This window comes from Sciurus carolinensis, chromosome 19, assembly GCF_902686445.1.
Source record: "Sciurus carolinensis chromosome 19, mSciCar1.2, whole genome shotgun sequence".
Taxonomy (NCBI): domain Eukaryota; kingdom Metazoa; phylum Chordata; class Mammalia; order Rodentia; family Sciuridae; genus Sciurus; species Sciurus carolinensis.
Window position 1 is genome coordinate 12,928,381 of NC_062231.1, and position 12,630 is coordinate 12,941,010.

The 12,630-nt window shown below is 43.3% G+C and overlaps 1 protein-coding gene across 2 annotated transcripts; it reads left to right on the forward strand.

Annotated features, from left to right (window-relative positions):
* Positions 1 to 1,249: 1,249 nt before the first annotated feature.
* Positions 1,250 to 11,430, forward strand: Mkrn2os (MKRN2 opposite strand). Of its 2 annotated transcripts, XM_047534877.1 has the most exons (4): positions 1,250 to 1,512; positions 5,872 to 5,921; positions 9,415 to 9,577; positions 10,958 to 11,430. In XM_047534877.1, the coding sequence occupies exons 1-4, from the start codon at positions 1,295 to 1,297 to the stop codon at positions 11,178 to 11,180; spliced, it is 654 nt and encodes a 217-aa protein (XP_047390833.1). In that variant the 5' UTR covers positions 1,250 to 1,294; the 3' UTR covers positions 11,181 to 11,430. The 2 variants fall into 2 exon arrangements, with proteins under 2 accessions (XP_047390833.1, XP_047390834.1); XM_047534878.1 differs by lacking the exon at positions 5,872 to 5,921 and having other exon boundaries at positions 1,304 to 1,512.
* The last annotated feature ends 1,200 nt before the right edge of the window (positions 11,431 to 12,630 follow it).

Consider the following 12,630-nt stretch of genomic DNA (forward strand, 5'->3'; position numbering starts at 1 on the left):
CCTACACCTTCTGACGCCCTTTATGTGAAATTCATAAAGATTAGTGGTGCAGGGGCTGGAAGGAGGGGAAGGGGGACAGGACTGTGAATAGTTTGGGGTTTCTTTTTTAGGGTAATGAAAATGTTTTAAACTTAGTGGTGATGGTTGAATATGCTCAAAGCCATTGAATTGTATACTAAATGGGTGAATTTCATAGTATATATATATATATATATATATATATATATATATATTTTATTTCAATTTAAAACACAGCAAGTAAGTAATGGTGAAGACAGGCAAAAATGCAACATACAGAAAATAGAATTTCCTAAAAAAAAAAAAGTAGAAAAATACTCAAAGTTATAACTTATGAAAATCCCCCTGAAATAATAAAGAGGTGAAGCTATGTGTCAAAAAAGCACACCACTGCTAGGTGTGGTGGTGTACGCCTGTAATCCCAGTAATTCTAGAGTCTGACGCAGGAGGATCACAAGGTTGAGGCCAGCCTCAACAATTTAGTGAGAACCTGTCTCAAAAATAAATAAATAAATAAATAGATAAAAAGAGCTGGGGATATTGCTCTGTGGTAGAAGATCCCTGGATTTGATCCCCAGTGACACAAAAAAGAAAATGAATAAATTTTTAAAAAGTTTCTTGAATTTTAAAAAATCTACAGAGGTGAGTCTCTAAACCCAAGAAGCTCTCAGACTAATGGGAATAATAACATCAAATGACTTTTTCTTTTCTTTCCTTTTTTCTTTTTGTACTAGAAATTGAACCTGGGGTGCTCTACTACTAAGCTATATCCCCAGTCCTTTTTATTTTTTTTATTTTGAGACAGGGTCTCCCTAAATTGCTGAGGGCCTCACTAAGTTTCTGAGGCTGGCTTCGGCCTTACGATCTCTTGCCTCAGCCTCCAGAGACGCACCACTGCACTTGACTAAATGACTAATTAAATAATAGAGTTCTGGTAGGAATGTGACTGAGTCCAGGGCTTGCAGGTCAACAAAATACTGAAGAAAGCTGAGAAAGTCAGCACTGAAAAATAGGGCTTTGAAGGATGAATAGGAGCTTGCGGTCATTCGTTGCAGACTGTACAGAGCCTAGAAAGAAACTTGGTGAGCACAAATGACATCTAGCTCTTTAAGAAGCCAGGCTATGGGGTGGCCTGGTTACTGGTTAATCCTACCTGGCTCAGTCAGGATGACATCATGGTGGATCAGGTTACTCTGGCGGCAGACTTTTGCCAGCTGTGGGTTGAGGAAAAGGAAGTCTCCAGAGACCTCGCCTGGTAGCCCAGGAGGTGAAAGCTATGCACTGCACAGAAGCTGGGAAGACTTTGATTAAATTCAACCACTGTAAGAAATCCATCTACGGCTTCAGGGTGCCCCCATGCTGCCCTCTGTGCCAACAGGAAGTGGGCCCTGCGAAACTGGAGGAGGCACCTGTCAGCATCTCTAATCCATTTACTGATGGGCATCAAGAAAAATGCTCCTTCCTGCTCAGACCAACTCAGGGGACATTTCTTAGGTACAGTGTTTTTTTGTTTTTTTTTTTAACATTGAATTGTGCAAACTTTTTCTTCTGTGTTATTTTGTCACTAAAACTTTCTTCCAGCAGTATGTACTATACAGTGTGAGGTTTTTGTGAGTGATTTGACTCATGCTTTGGCCTTAAATCCTGATATGTAGGGCTACTTGTTTCATAAAAACGGATGGTGTTTGAAGTTGGGGGTGTGGCTCCACGTGGGGGCGTTTGCCTAGCATGTGTGAGATCCTGGGTTCCATCCGAGCATTGGGAAAAAACAAGAAAAAAGAAAAGACTGTGCGTATATACATTTCTTCAATGAGAAGTGCAAGAATGTGTAAAATATGTGAAGAACACACCTGCTCAGACAATTTAAGGAGAGAAAAATATGTGCTAAGAGGCTAACTGGGAAAATAACCCAGCTGCCAATCCTATCGAAATAGTACCTTTTAATCCCAGAGACTTGAGAGACTGATGCAGGAGTGCAAGTTCAAGGTCAGCCACAACAACTTAGAGACCCTGTCTCAAGAAATAAAGAAAAGAAAAAAGATGTAGCTCAGCAGTAAAACTTTCCTGTATTCTATCCCCACCAATGCACCCCCAAAAAAATTTCATTGTAGATGTCACCTTGCTTTAAGAATGAATGCAGACAGAAATCAAAAAGAAAACATTGTTTCACTGTCCCGGTGGAATTTACAAATAGAATTGAAATTGGACCTGTAGTTTAAAAACCTGTAGGCAGGTTTTTAAAGTGGCATGCATGTTATTGAATGATGTCGTGCACTTTATATAGGAAGGATATTCAGTTCTTGCTGATGGTTACAAGCAGGAACTTGAAATCTACTGTAATTCTCCCATTCCTTCAAGAGTGTTGCTTTGGGATAAGAAAACTAGAGCTGACTATTCACTTCCCGTGATAACTAACTTCCTTCATCGGTTTCCTTCCTGGCCCTATCAGGATGACCAACGGAAGTGTGTAAATTAGAGGTTGGTCAAACCACTGGGTACAGATTGGTTGCACAGTGAGCCTGTGTCAGGAGACAGTGGGATGCAGACAGACAGCACATGGTGTGAGGAGCCCCATCTTAGCATGGTTCTTTTACTAACCAGCTCTGGGACCCTCTCCAAGTCTGATCCCTCAGCTGTCAGAGGATGGCTCCAACTATGCAGGTGGTGAGGTTCAGTGATAAGGCACATAAGGCTGGCCCACATGTCAGTCATGATGCTTCAACCACGTGCTCCTTCCATTCCACTCATGCTCAGTGCAGACTGTAGTTCCACAGCCTGGCAGGACCTTTGTTTCCACCTTAAGCAGAATCACAGATTCCCAGCTGTTCCATAAGAGCCTCATTTGACCTAACTCTGAGTCATTAACTGGTTGGATTCCAAAAGCTTTTGAATAAAGTGGCCAGAATTCAGGATTTCCTTCTCATAACATTGGTCCATGAAACAAATCCTTACTGAAGAGCTTTGCTAGGAATGCCACAGTGAACAAGCCGCAGGCCTGCTTTCCTGAAATGAAACGATGCATGATCAGATTTCAGACTGGTCCAAACTAAGCTTTTTTTTTTTTTTTTTTCTGGTGCTGAGGATTGAATTCGGCACCTCATGCATGCTAAGCACCTGCTAGGCACTGAGCCATGGTGCACTTTTTTTGGTTTGTTTATGTACATACTTTTCTTGGTCTTGGGGATTGAACCCAGTGGTGCTTTACCACTGAGCTATGTCCCCAGCCCTCTTTAAAATTTTATTTTGAGACACGGCCTTGCTGCATTGCTGAGTTTGGCCTCAAACTTGCCATCCTCCTGCCTCAGGAAGTGCCACATAAGAGGAGGATGACTATAGCTCTGCCTCAGTCATAGGCTTCTCCTCCTCCCTTTTTAATCTACCAAATGCTTTATTTACTACCTCTACTTTTAACATACTTTGTGCACTTCTAAAGATCTAGAAAGATGAGATGTTTCAAATAAGGACTGAAGTTTGTCCACGATGTACACAGTAGAGTTGAATAAACTACATAGATGTGGCTGAGTTAGATCTTGGTTAGATCTGAAGCATCCTCTAAGTGGGGGCACTTCAGCCTCAAAGCCTCCATTTCTTCCATTCCCGTCTCTCCTGGATCACAGGTGTCACTCAGATGGGATGTTCCCAATTCCCTTCAAAAGTCCTTTCCAGAAGACTGCCTTTCTATGAATCGTAACACAAAGCGTACAGAATGCGTTAGCTTACTAACTACTATTATCACACGCTGGCAATCACGTTCATTTCTAGAGACTAGGTATTATAAAATTAGGGTTCTCTGGGTGTGGTGTTGGTATATGCCTGCCATCCCAGTGGCTTGGGAGGCTGAAGCAGGAGGATCATGAGTTCAAAGCCAGCTTCAGCAAAAGCCAGGTGCTAAGCAACTCAGTGGGACCCTGTCTCTAAATAAAATACAAAATAGGGTTGGGGATGTGGCTCAGTGGTGGAGTGCCCCTGAGTTCAATCCCCAGTACCCACCCCACCACACACAAAAAATTAAGACTCTGTTGTGCAGCAGATATACAGTACAGCAAAGTCAAACAAAATGCACCTAACATGCGGGGCACTGAGTAAGCCAGAATTTTCTAGCTCACTCTAAAAAAACACCTCTTGTCACTTTTTCCTTTCCACTTCCCTCAGGCCAATGAACAAGTACATAATACAGTATACTGTTCAGAGGTGAGTTAATGATTCCAAAAATAGTATTTCCCATCAGTTTTTAAAAGATATCAACAAAATGTTTTTATTTACTATTTCTACTTTTAAATTGATTGAGCACTTCTAAATATATAGAGGGACTAGGTATTTCATATAAGAACTTGCCGGGAATGGTGGTGCACGCCTGTAATCCAAGTACCTTGGGAGGCTGAGGCAGAAGGATCACAAGTCTGAGGCCAGCGGCAGTAATCTAGCTAGGCCCTAAGCAATTTAGTAAGGATCTCTCAAAATAAAAAGGGCTTGGGGGTGTGACCTAGTGGTTAAGTGCCCCTGGGTTCAAACCCTAGTACCAAAAAGAAAAAAACAAAAAAACAAAACAAAACAAAAACAACAACAACAACAACAAAAACCCCAAAAAAACAAGCCAGAAAAACAAAAGAAACAAACAAAAGTTGTGCAGGGAAAGCAAGTGTGGGCACTGTAAGCTCGGGTGGGCTCGGGCGGGACCAAATGTAAACTCGGCGGGTCTCGGCAGGCACAGTTAGCAGTCAAATTATATGGGACAGAAAAGTGGCCGAAGCAAGCTTTATTGGAATTTGGCTCTCAGGCGAAATTCCCAGACCCCCCCGGGTATAGGGACCCGGAGAAAATCGCACATGTCCCTGGCTGCCTAGGGTGCGAACTTTCTGGTCACCTTTGGTGGGCTGGTCTTTGTTCTAGCTGCTCAGCTTTGCCCTCTACAGTTGCCTAATTTCCGACCTAACAGGCACAAATCGTAAGACCAACATGAACTCTTTCTTTCTTTCTTTCTTTCTTTCTTTCTTTTTTTTTTTTTTTTTGGGGTGGTGCTGGGGATTGAACCCGGGACCTCAAGTGTGCTAGGTAAGCACTTTGCCACCAAGCTACATCCTTATCCCCAGTTGGCTCCTATAGTTTTGAAGTCTAAGGTCCTCTGAGATGCCTCCAGGACCTTCCCACCCCCATTAGTCTGAGGAATAGGCTGTCATTTGCCACAAATGGAAGAACGAACAGTAAGAAGCTCCCATGACAGATGACCTCCATGTGGGCCCATGCAAACTAAGTGGTGTGCTAAATTTCTGCGCTGGAAGGGTTGGTCTTCGGAGTTCCAATAAAACTTAGATTTAGGGTAGACATGGAAGTATTTCCTATCTCAACCAGCTCTCAAACAGGGCTTCAGGCTAACCTGGAGTCAATGGTAAGTTCTGGCACCAGCCACCAAGGGAGGCCCACAGCTTTCCTCCTATTTTAAGTACCAACTCTTCAAGCCAAACACATGTAAGTGAGAAAAAGAACACTCGTTAGCCAGGCGCTGTGGTGCACGCCTGCAGCTACTGCAGAGGCTGAGGCAGGAGGACAGCATGAGCCCAGCAGTTCCTGCCATCCTGGGCAACACGGCCAGACCCTATCTCTTAGAAATAATAACCATAAGCCAGGCGTGGTGGCCGATGATGTGATCCCAGTGACTCTGAGGCAGGAGGATCGCAAGTTTGAGGCCAGCCTCAGCAACTTAGGGAAACCCTGCCTCCAAGTTAAAAAATAAGAATGGGCTGGGGATGCAGCTCAATGGCACAGCCACTGGGTTCATTACCCAGCACTAACATACATACATAAATAAATAAACAAATAAGTAGTAAATAAATAAATAACAAGTGTTTCTTTCAGGGAGTACGATGGCAAGTCTGATCTTCATGTTGGAATCACTAACACAAATGGTGAGTGCATTTGCATACATTTTTCTAGCTAAAAAAAAAAAAAAAAAAAAAATGCCCTCAATACCCAGTTAGAGGAGACTGGTATTTCTAGAGAAGATGTAATTATAGCAACATTTAACTCATGATTCCTCTGTTCCACCATGAGGTGGGAATAGCTACCTCCCCCAAAATAGAAATACTTGGCTTTATGGCGGTTCTCACTACTCCCAAACTAAATATTTGGAAGCTTTTTTTTTTTTTTTTTTTCCATACCAGGTATGAAACCCATGACTTTGCACATACTAGGCAAGCACTCAACTGTGATGGCAAAACCAGTCCTGGTTGTGAAATGAAATTATAAAAACTGTTAGAATAAGAAACCAATGCCTGGGGAAAGAGTCAGTTCCCCTCCCCTCTCTCAACCTCTTCTGGAAGCCTAATTAACCAGGGGTCCCTACCTTTTGGATTATAAATAACTGTCCTAGGACCCTGACTCCTTCCTTTTGATATGGAAACACCTCTGCCAGGCTTTCAAGGCTAGAGATTTAACAGATGCCTGTGAAAAGAGTCATTTCTTCTTATCTGTTTCTGTAAGCAGGTTTTATGTTAGAGACCCTGAATAAAGCCTTCAGTCACATATTGATTCGGAATATTTTTTTTTTAAAGAGGGAAAAAAAGATTCAATGATGGGATGGGTCTAAGATGACACCAAATAATCTATAAATGTCGTGAGAAACTGTGGATAAGGGCTCAGAATTTGGAGCTTGTTCTCTGGGCCCACCAGCGTAAAATAGGGTTTGGAGTTCTTCTCTCCAAGAGCTGCTTGCAGCTACTCCACTGTCTGTTTCCCATGACATGACCACAGAGCCCATCGCCAGCCCCTTCAGAGTTCTTCCGTGTTTTTCTCAGTGAAGAGCCCCACAAACCTGCACATTTTTTTCATTGGTTTTTAGGGAGAGGAAAAATAGCATTGATCTCTCCCAAATAAATCCTTTCCAGATTCTGGCCACAGACCCCCAACCCTCTCCCTTGCCCAGTAAAAATAAATCCCAGGTACTGACCATGGACCCCAGACCCTCCACTGCCTAGTGAAAACAAAACCTCAAATTCCTGAGTGATATATTCTGACATTAATTAAGTCACCTCACAGTGACACGTTCTGGAGTCTCCTTTCAGTATAACCTGTATAAGCATAGGCTCCCCCTTTGGGTGATGGCTCATTTTCCACCAGAAGAGTGGATCCATTGGAGGTGTAATCCAGTTCCTGAATAAAAAGCTGAGCTGATCCATGAAGTTTGCATCCGGCGTGGTCTTTTTGTGTTAACAGTTCAAGACCTCCACATGTTGTGGATCTAAACCAGAATTTGGATCCAAGTGATTTCCCAGTCCTATATTAAACCTACTACCATCGGATCCTGAACACTGAAGGGGATTCAGGAATAAGACGAGAGATTAGAATGCCTTAGGGTCTGGAGGGTGTACTTTGCTTAAAAACATTTTTCTTTTCTTTTCTTTCTTTTTTTTTTTTTTAAGGTAAGCTGTAGATGTAGCTCTGTGATAGAGTGCTTGCCCAGCATGCATGAGGCCCTGGGTTCCATCACCAGCAGGCAAAAAAATAAAATATTAAAAAGTATATGGAGGGCTGGGGAGATAGCTCAGTTGGTAGGGTGCTTGCCTTGCATGCACAAGGCCCTGGGTTCAAACCCCAGCACCACCAAAAAAAAAAGTATATGGAGATTCAGAAAATGTTCCTTTGGCTGGATTTAGTTCTGAAGGTGCAGAATGTGTGACCCGAGACCAGAATCATTCTCTTCTGTAAAAAAAGGGCCTGGGTGGAGCCTGGACCCTGGAAGCAGGTGGGGCTCTTAGCTCAGTCCTCTCTGGTTAGTCTTTCCTGCCTCCTGGAGACAAGAGAAACCGACAGCATGAACAGAAACCTAGACCTGGTTTTTGTTTGATTGCAGTACTGGGGATTGAACCCTAACTCTTGCATGCTAGGCAAGCACTCTACCACTGAGCTACATCCCCAGTCCGCTTTAAAATTTTATTCTTAGCCAGGCACAGTGGTACACACTTGTAAAGCACCCCTGGGTTAGATCCCCAATACCATAAAATAAATAAATAAATAAATAAATAGATAGATAGATAGATAGAGAGATAGATTTTATTTTAGATAGGGCCTCACCAAGTTGCCCAGGTTGGCCTTCAACGTGCTATCTTCTTGCCTCAGCCTCCTTAGTTGCTGGGATTGCAGGTGTGTACCACTGTGCCCTGCTGAGTTAGTACTGCTTTTTATTTTTATTTTTTTTTAAATTCACAGTTACCCACATGAGCCATCAAATGTACCACCGATTTTATTTTCTCTTTTGAGATGGACTCTCGCTGTGTTGCCCATCCTGGCCTTGAGCAGTCCTCCTGAGTCAGCCTCCCGAGTAGCTGGGCCCACAGCTGGGCACCGTGCCCAGCTTGTACCACCAGTCTCTATCAGTGGAAATCAACTGACTTAAGGAAACTAGATACACTGATTTGTAAACCAAGAACTTCAACAAAAATATTTGGAGATGATTATCCAGCACCGTTTTCTTTCCTTCCTTCCTTCTTTCCTGTACTGGGGACTGAATCAAGGGACATTTTACCACTGAGCTACATCCCCGTTCCTTTTTTTTTTTTAAATTTTGAGATGGGGTCTTGCAAAGTTGGCCATGCTGACCTCAAATTAGTGACCCTCCTGCCTCAGTTTACCTAGTAGCTGAGATTACAGGCATGCATCATGGTGCTGGGACCAGGTATTACTTTATAAAAAACAAAACAAAACAAAACCTTTTCGTGGTGCTGGGGATGGAACCCAGGGCCTCCTGCATACTGAGCACCTACTTGATGACTGAGCTACCTCCCCAGACCCTGGGCACCTATCACTGTTTCCTGTTTCCTGGGGACAAGGAGAACAAGAACTGGGTTCCTTTGAAGGAAGGGCTTTGCTGATAAAAAGGGGAGGCTAAGGTTTCGTAAGCCCCTCCCTGAGCCAGCACACTGGTGCCTGTCAGTAATCTGGCCAGTGACCTGGGAGGCTGAGGGAGAAGGATTGAAAGTTTGAGGACAGCTTCAGCAACTTAGCAAAACCCCAGGCAAACTTAGTGAGATCCTGTCTCAAAATTAAAAAAAAAAATTTAAAAAAAATGAGAAAAGGGCTGAGGATGTAGCTCAGTGGTAGAGCATCTCTGGGTGTGATCCCCAGTACCAAAGATAAAAAAAACAATAACAATGAAAAAAATAAGTTATTTTAGGCAATAAAACATCTAAATTTCATATGTGCATCTCACCAAAAGGATGACTGCTTCCCATACTTATTCTCAAATCTCTCCCTGCGGGGGTCCCTTGCTGTCTGACAGTAATAGGAAAATGTGGCCTGGATCCACCGTATGGGAAGTTCCTGAGGTAGCTGCTGCCCTTTTCCGAGGTGACTTTTCACAGAAGTGCAGCTTCTCTAAGGGCTCTGTGTGCCTGTGGCTTGCAGGGGTTGTGTATAATTACAACCAACGTGGCGTCCAGCGAGACGAGGCCGGCTGGGAGCAGAGTCTAAGCGTCCCGTTGGTGCAGCCCAACATGTTCGGACTGATGAATCAGTGGGACAAGTACCTGGAAGACTTCTCGGCCACGGGGGCCTGGCTGCCTCACAGGTAGGTGGCTACGAAGCCCACTCACTCGGCATGCAAGCGCGAATCCTCTGGGGTCCCCGCTGGCTGGCCGCTTTTCCCACACTGAGACGTTAGGGCCTCTGAAGAAATTTAAACAGGGGTCGCATGACTTTGGGCTCCTGCAGGGGGAGGTCAGTGCAAATTTACACAGCAAAGTGACAGCATTACTATTCATTTATTTTTGGGGGTCCTAGAGATCAAAACTAGGGGTATGCTTTACATACACCAACCCCCAGCCCCAAAGTCACAGCATTTTAAGAACTAAATGGTTAGAACCTTGCACTGTGGTTATTTTAGTTCTATGACTAGGTGTTTTTACACATATTTTGCAAAAGCCATACTATACCCTCTGGAAAAAAATTAAAAATTAAAACAATGCTTAAAATATAAGAAATATTAGCTGGATGTGGTGGCACAGCACAGCAGTAGAGTGCTTGCTTGGCCTATGCAAAGCCCTGGGTCCAATTCCCGGTAAGTGAAAATGAAGTAAGCATATTTAATGCTTTTTTTGCCTTAGTTTTAGCAATTTTGAAATTGATTTCTCAATTCCTTTCTCCCTCACCATTGTAGAAGTTTTATAGTATACTCGTGAATTTAAATTTTTCTGACGCTTCCCTAGAGCTGAGTTTTGATACTGTGGGATGTCCTAAAACTTAGATATGGAATTTCACTTCCAAAATCTAGAATTTCATTCAAATTATGTTCTCCGGATTGGCAACTATATGCAACTAAGTCCTGAACATTTGGGTGAGCCCCCTCCTCTTTGTCCTTTGGTAATAAGCAGGTAGAGTCTAAGATGCTGCTTTCCCCCAGAACTGCACCTCTGGAGGCTTCATAACCAGGTGGGCCTGCACATAAAGAGTCTCGGCTCCCTGAGGAAACAGATTTCAGTTATGAAAGTCCTTCTGAAGCGTCATGGCCTGTTTCTTAGAAGCTTTTAAAGTTCAGCTTCTCAGGTGCTGATGTCATGGTGTGCACCTGTATCCCAGCTCCTGGGGAGGCTGAGACAGAAGGATCTCTTGACCCCAGTTCAATGCTGGCTTGGAGGGCATAGAGAGAGAGTCTCTCTCTCTCTCTCTCTCTCTCTCTCTCTCTCTCTCTCTTTCTCTCGTTGGTACTGGGGATTGAACTCAGGGGCACTTTACCACTAAGCTACATCACCAGCCCTTTTTATTTTTTATTCTGAAACAGGGTCTCACTGTTGCTGAGGCTGGTCTTAACTTGTGATCCTCTTGCTCCAGCCTCCCGAGTTCCTGGGATTACAGGCGTGTTACCGCCATGTCAGGCCATCTTTTAAATAAATGCATGCATGCATAAAAACACGCAGCTCAACTTCTCTTCTCTGTATCTTTCTTCTGGAAGGTATGACGAAGACCACCACAACTGCTACAGCTACACCCTCATGTTCATTAACTGCATTCTGACCACAGAAGGCAAACCACAACTGGACAAGAATGAATTCACAGAGAAATATGTGATCCCAAGGACAAGGTTGGCCTCTAAGTATATCACACTCCACCGGGCAATAGAAGAGCATGGCTTCTATGCGATTGACCACCCTGACCAAGAGACAAGCCCTCCTTAGGAGGTGGTCTGTGCTGAATGCTGTGTGTGACGGTAGAGGGGACAGGATATTCAGGGGTCACTATCTTTAACTGATACTAAGGATTTCCAAATGCATCTAACTATGGTTAATAAAAAGGTATGTGGTTTTAGGTATACTTCAAGTTACCGCAGTCTAAGAATTTATTTAAAAAAATAAAAATTTCCCTGGGTTTAAAAATTTATATGCATTCCAACTAAATTATTTTCATAGCAGTTGGATTTAAGCTGAGACTGTGTTACAACACAAAGTGGTGGCAACACTTTGATTCATGGATCAAACTTCTTATAAACTGATTCAAGTTGAACAAATTCATCTTTTGGTTTTGATTTGTTATTTTGCAGGACTAGGGATTGAACCCAGGGGTGTTCAACTGCTGAGCCACATCCCCAGCCCTTTTTATTTTTTTATTTTAAGACAGCAGTTTGCTAAGTTTCTTAGGGCCTTGCTAAGTGGCTGAGGCCGGCCTCGAACTTGCGATCCTTCTACCTTAGCCTCCCAAGTGGCTGGGATTACAGCCCCTGGATTCAATCTCCAGTACTGGGGGGAAAATGTACTAGTCTGTTTCCTTTTCATTCCACCTCGCCTGGCACATGGAGACCGGGGTGTATTACTGCGAGGTACGTCCTCTGTCACAGGAAATGCAGAATTCAGAGAAGACACAGGAAAATCTTGACTCCTTTCTCTAATACCTTCAGGAGGAGGAAGGGGGAAGGTAGGATGAGTAACCAGAAAGAAATGAGGTGATTTTTGACAAGTGTATGAGGGTCTGTATACTTTAAAGAACACCAAACTAACTTGCTGATGAGCATGACTTTTTCAGAATTCTACTTTGGAAATTTCTTCAAGAACTCTCACTGGGTTTTCTACCAAAAACAATCTGCTCCTCCACTTAATCTCATTCCCCACCCTTGGCACCAAATGATGTCCAATTTCCAAGAACCAAACCCACCTACAAGGTGATGCTAAGCACCTAATGTTAAAAAGAATTTAATGAGACACTGTAAGGCTCTTAAACAAAATGAAACATGCTTAGTCAATCATAAATGGTCAACTGTGGTCAACTGACCATTAATAATAAAATCAGAGACTTGTCACTGGTATAATTTGAATAAGACAATTGCTCAAACTTTAACCAATCAAATAAATTTTCCTTCCTTCTTTCCTTTTTTTTTTTTTTTTCCTGTAGTGGGGATTGAACCCAGAGGCTCTTAATCACTGAGCTACATCCCTAGCCCTTTTTATCTTTTATTTTGAGATAGCAGCTCTCCAAGTTGATGAGGTTGGCTTCAAACTTGTGATCCTCCAGCCTCAGCCTCCCCTGTGGCTGGATTAAAGGTATGCATCACCTCACCTGGCTACTGTGGGTTGAGAGGTATACCCCGTCTTAAGTGGAGGAGCGTTTGTATTCTGACTTCCCCTCCCCTTCACA

Bases quoted from the DNA above. Each gene is read 5' to 3' on its own strand.
- Mkrn2os (XM_047534877.1), top strand. From the start codon at position 1,295: ATGCACTGCACAGAAGCTGGGAAGACTTTGATTAAATTCAACCACTGT. The intron at 1,513-5,871 runs GTACAGTGTTTT...TGTTTCTTTCAG, and splicing joins ACTCAGGGGACATTTCTTAG to GGAGTACGATGGCAAGTCTG. The intron at 9,578-10,957 runs GTAGGTGGCTAC...TTCTTCTGGAAG, and splicing joins GGGGCCTGGCTGCCTCACAG to GTATGACGAAGACCACCACA.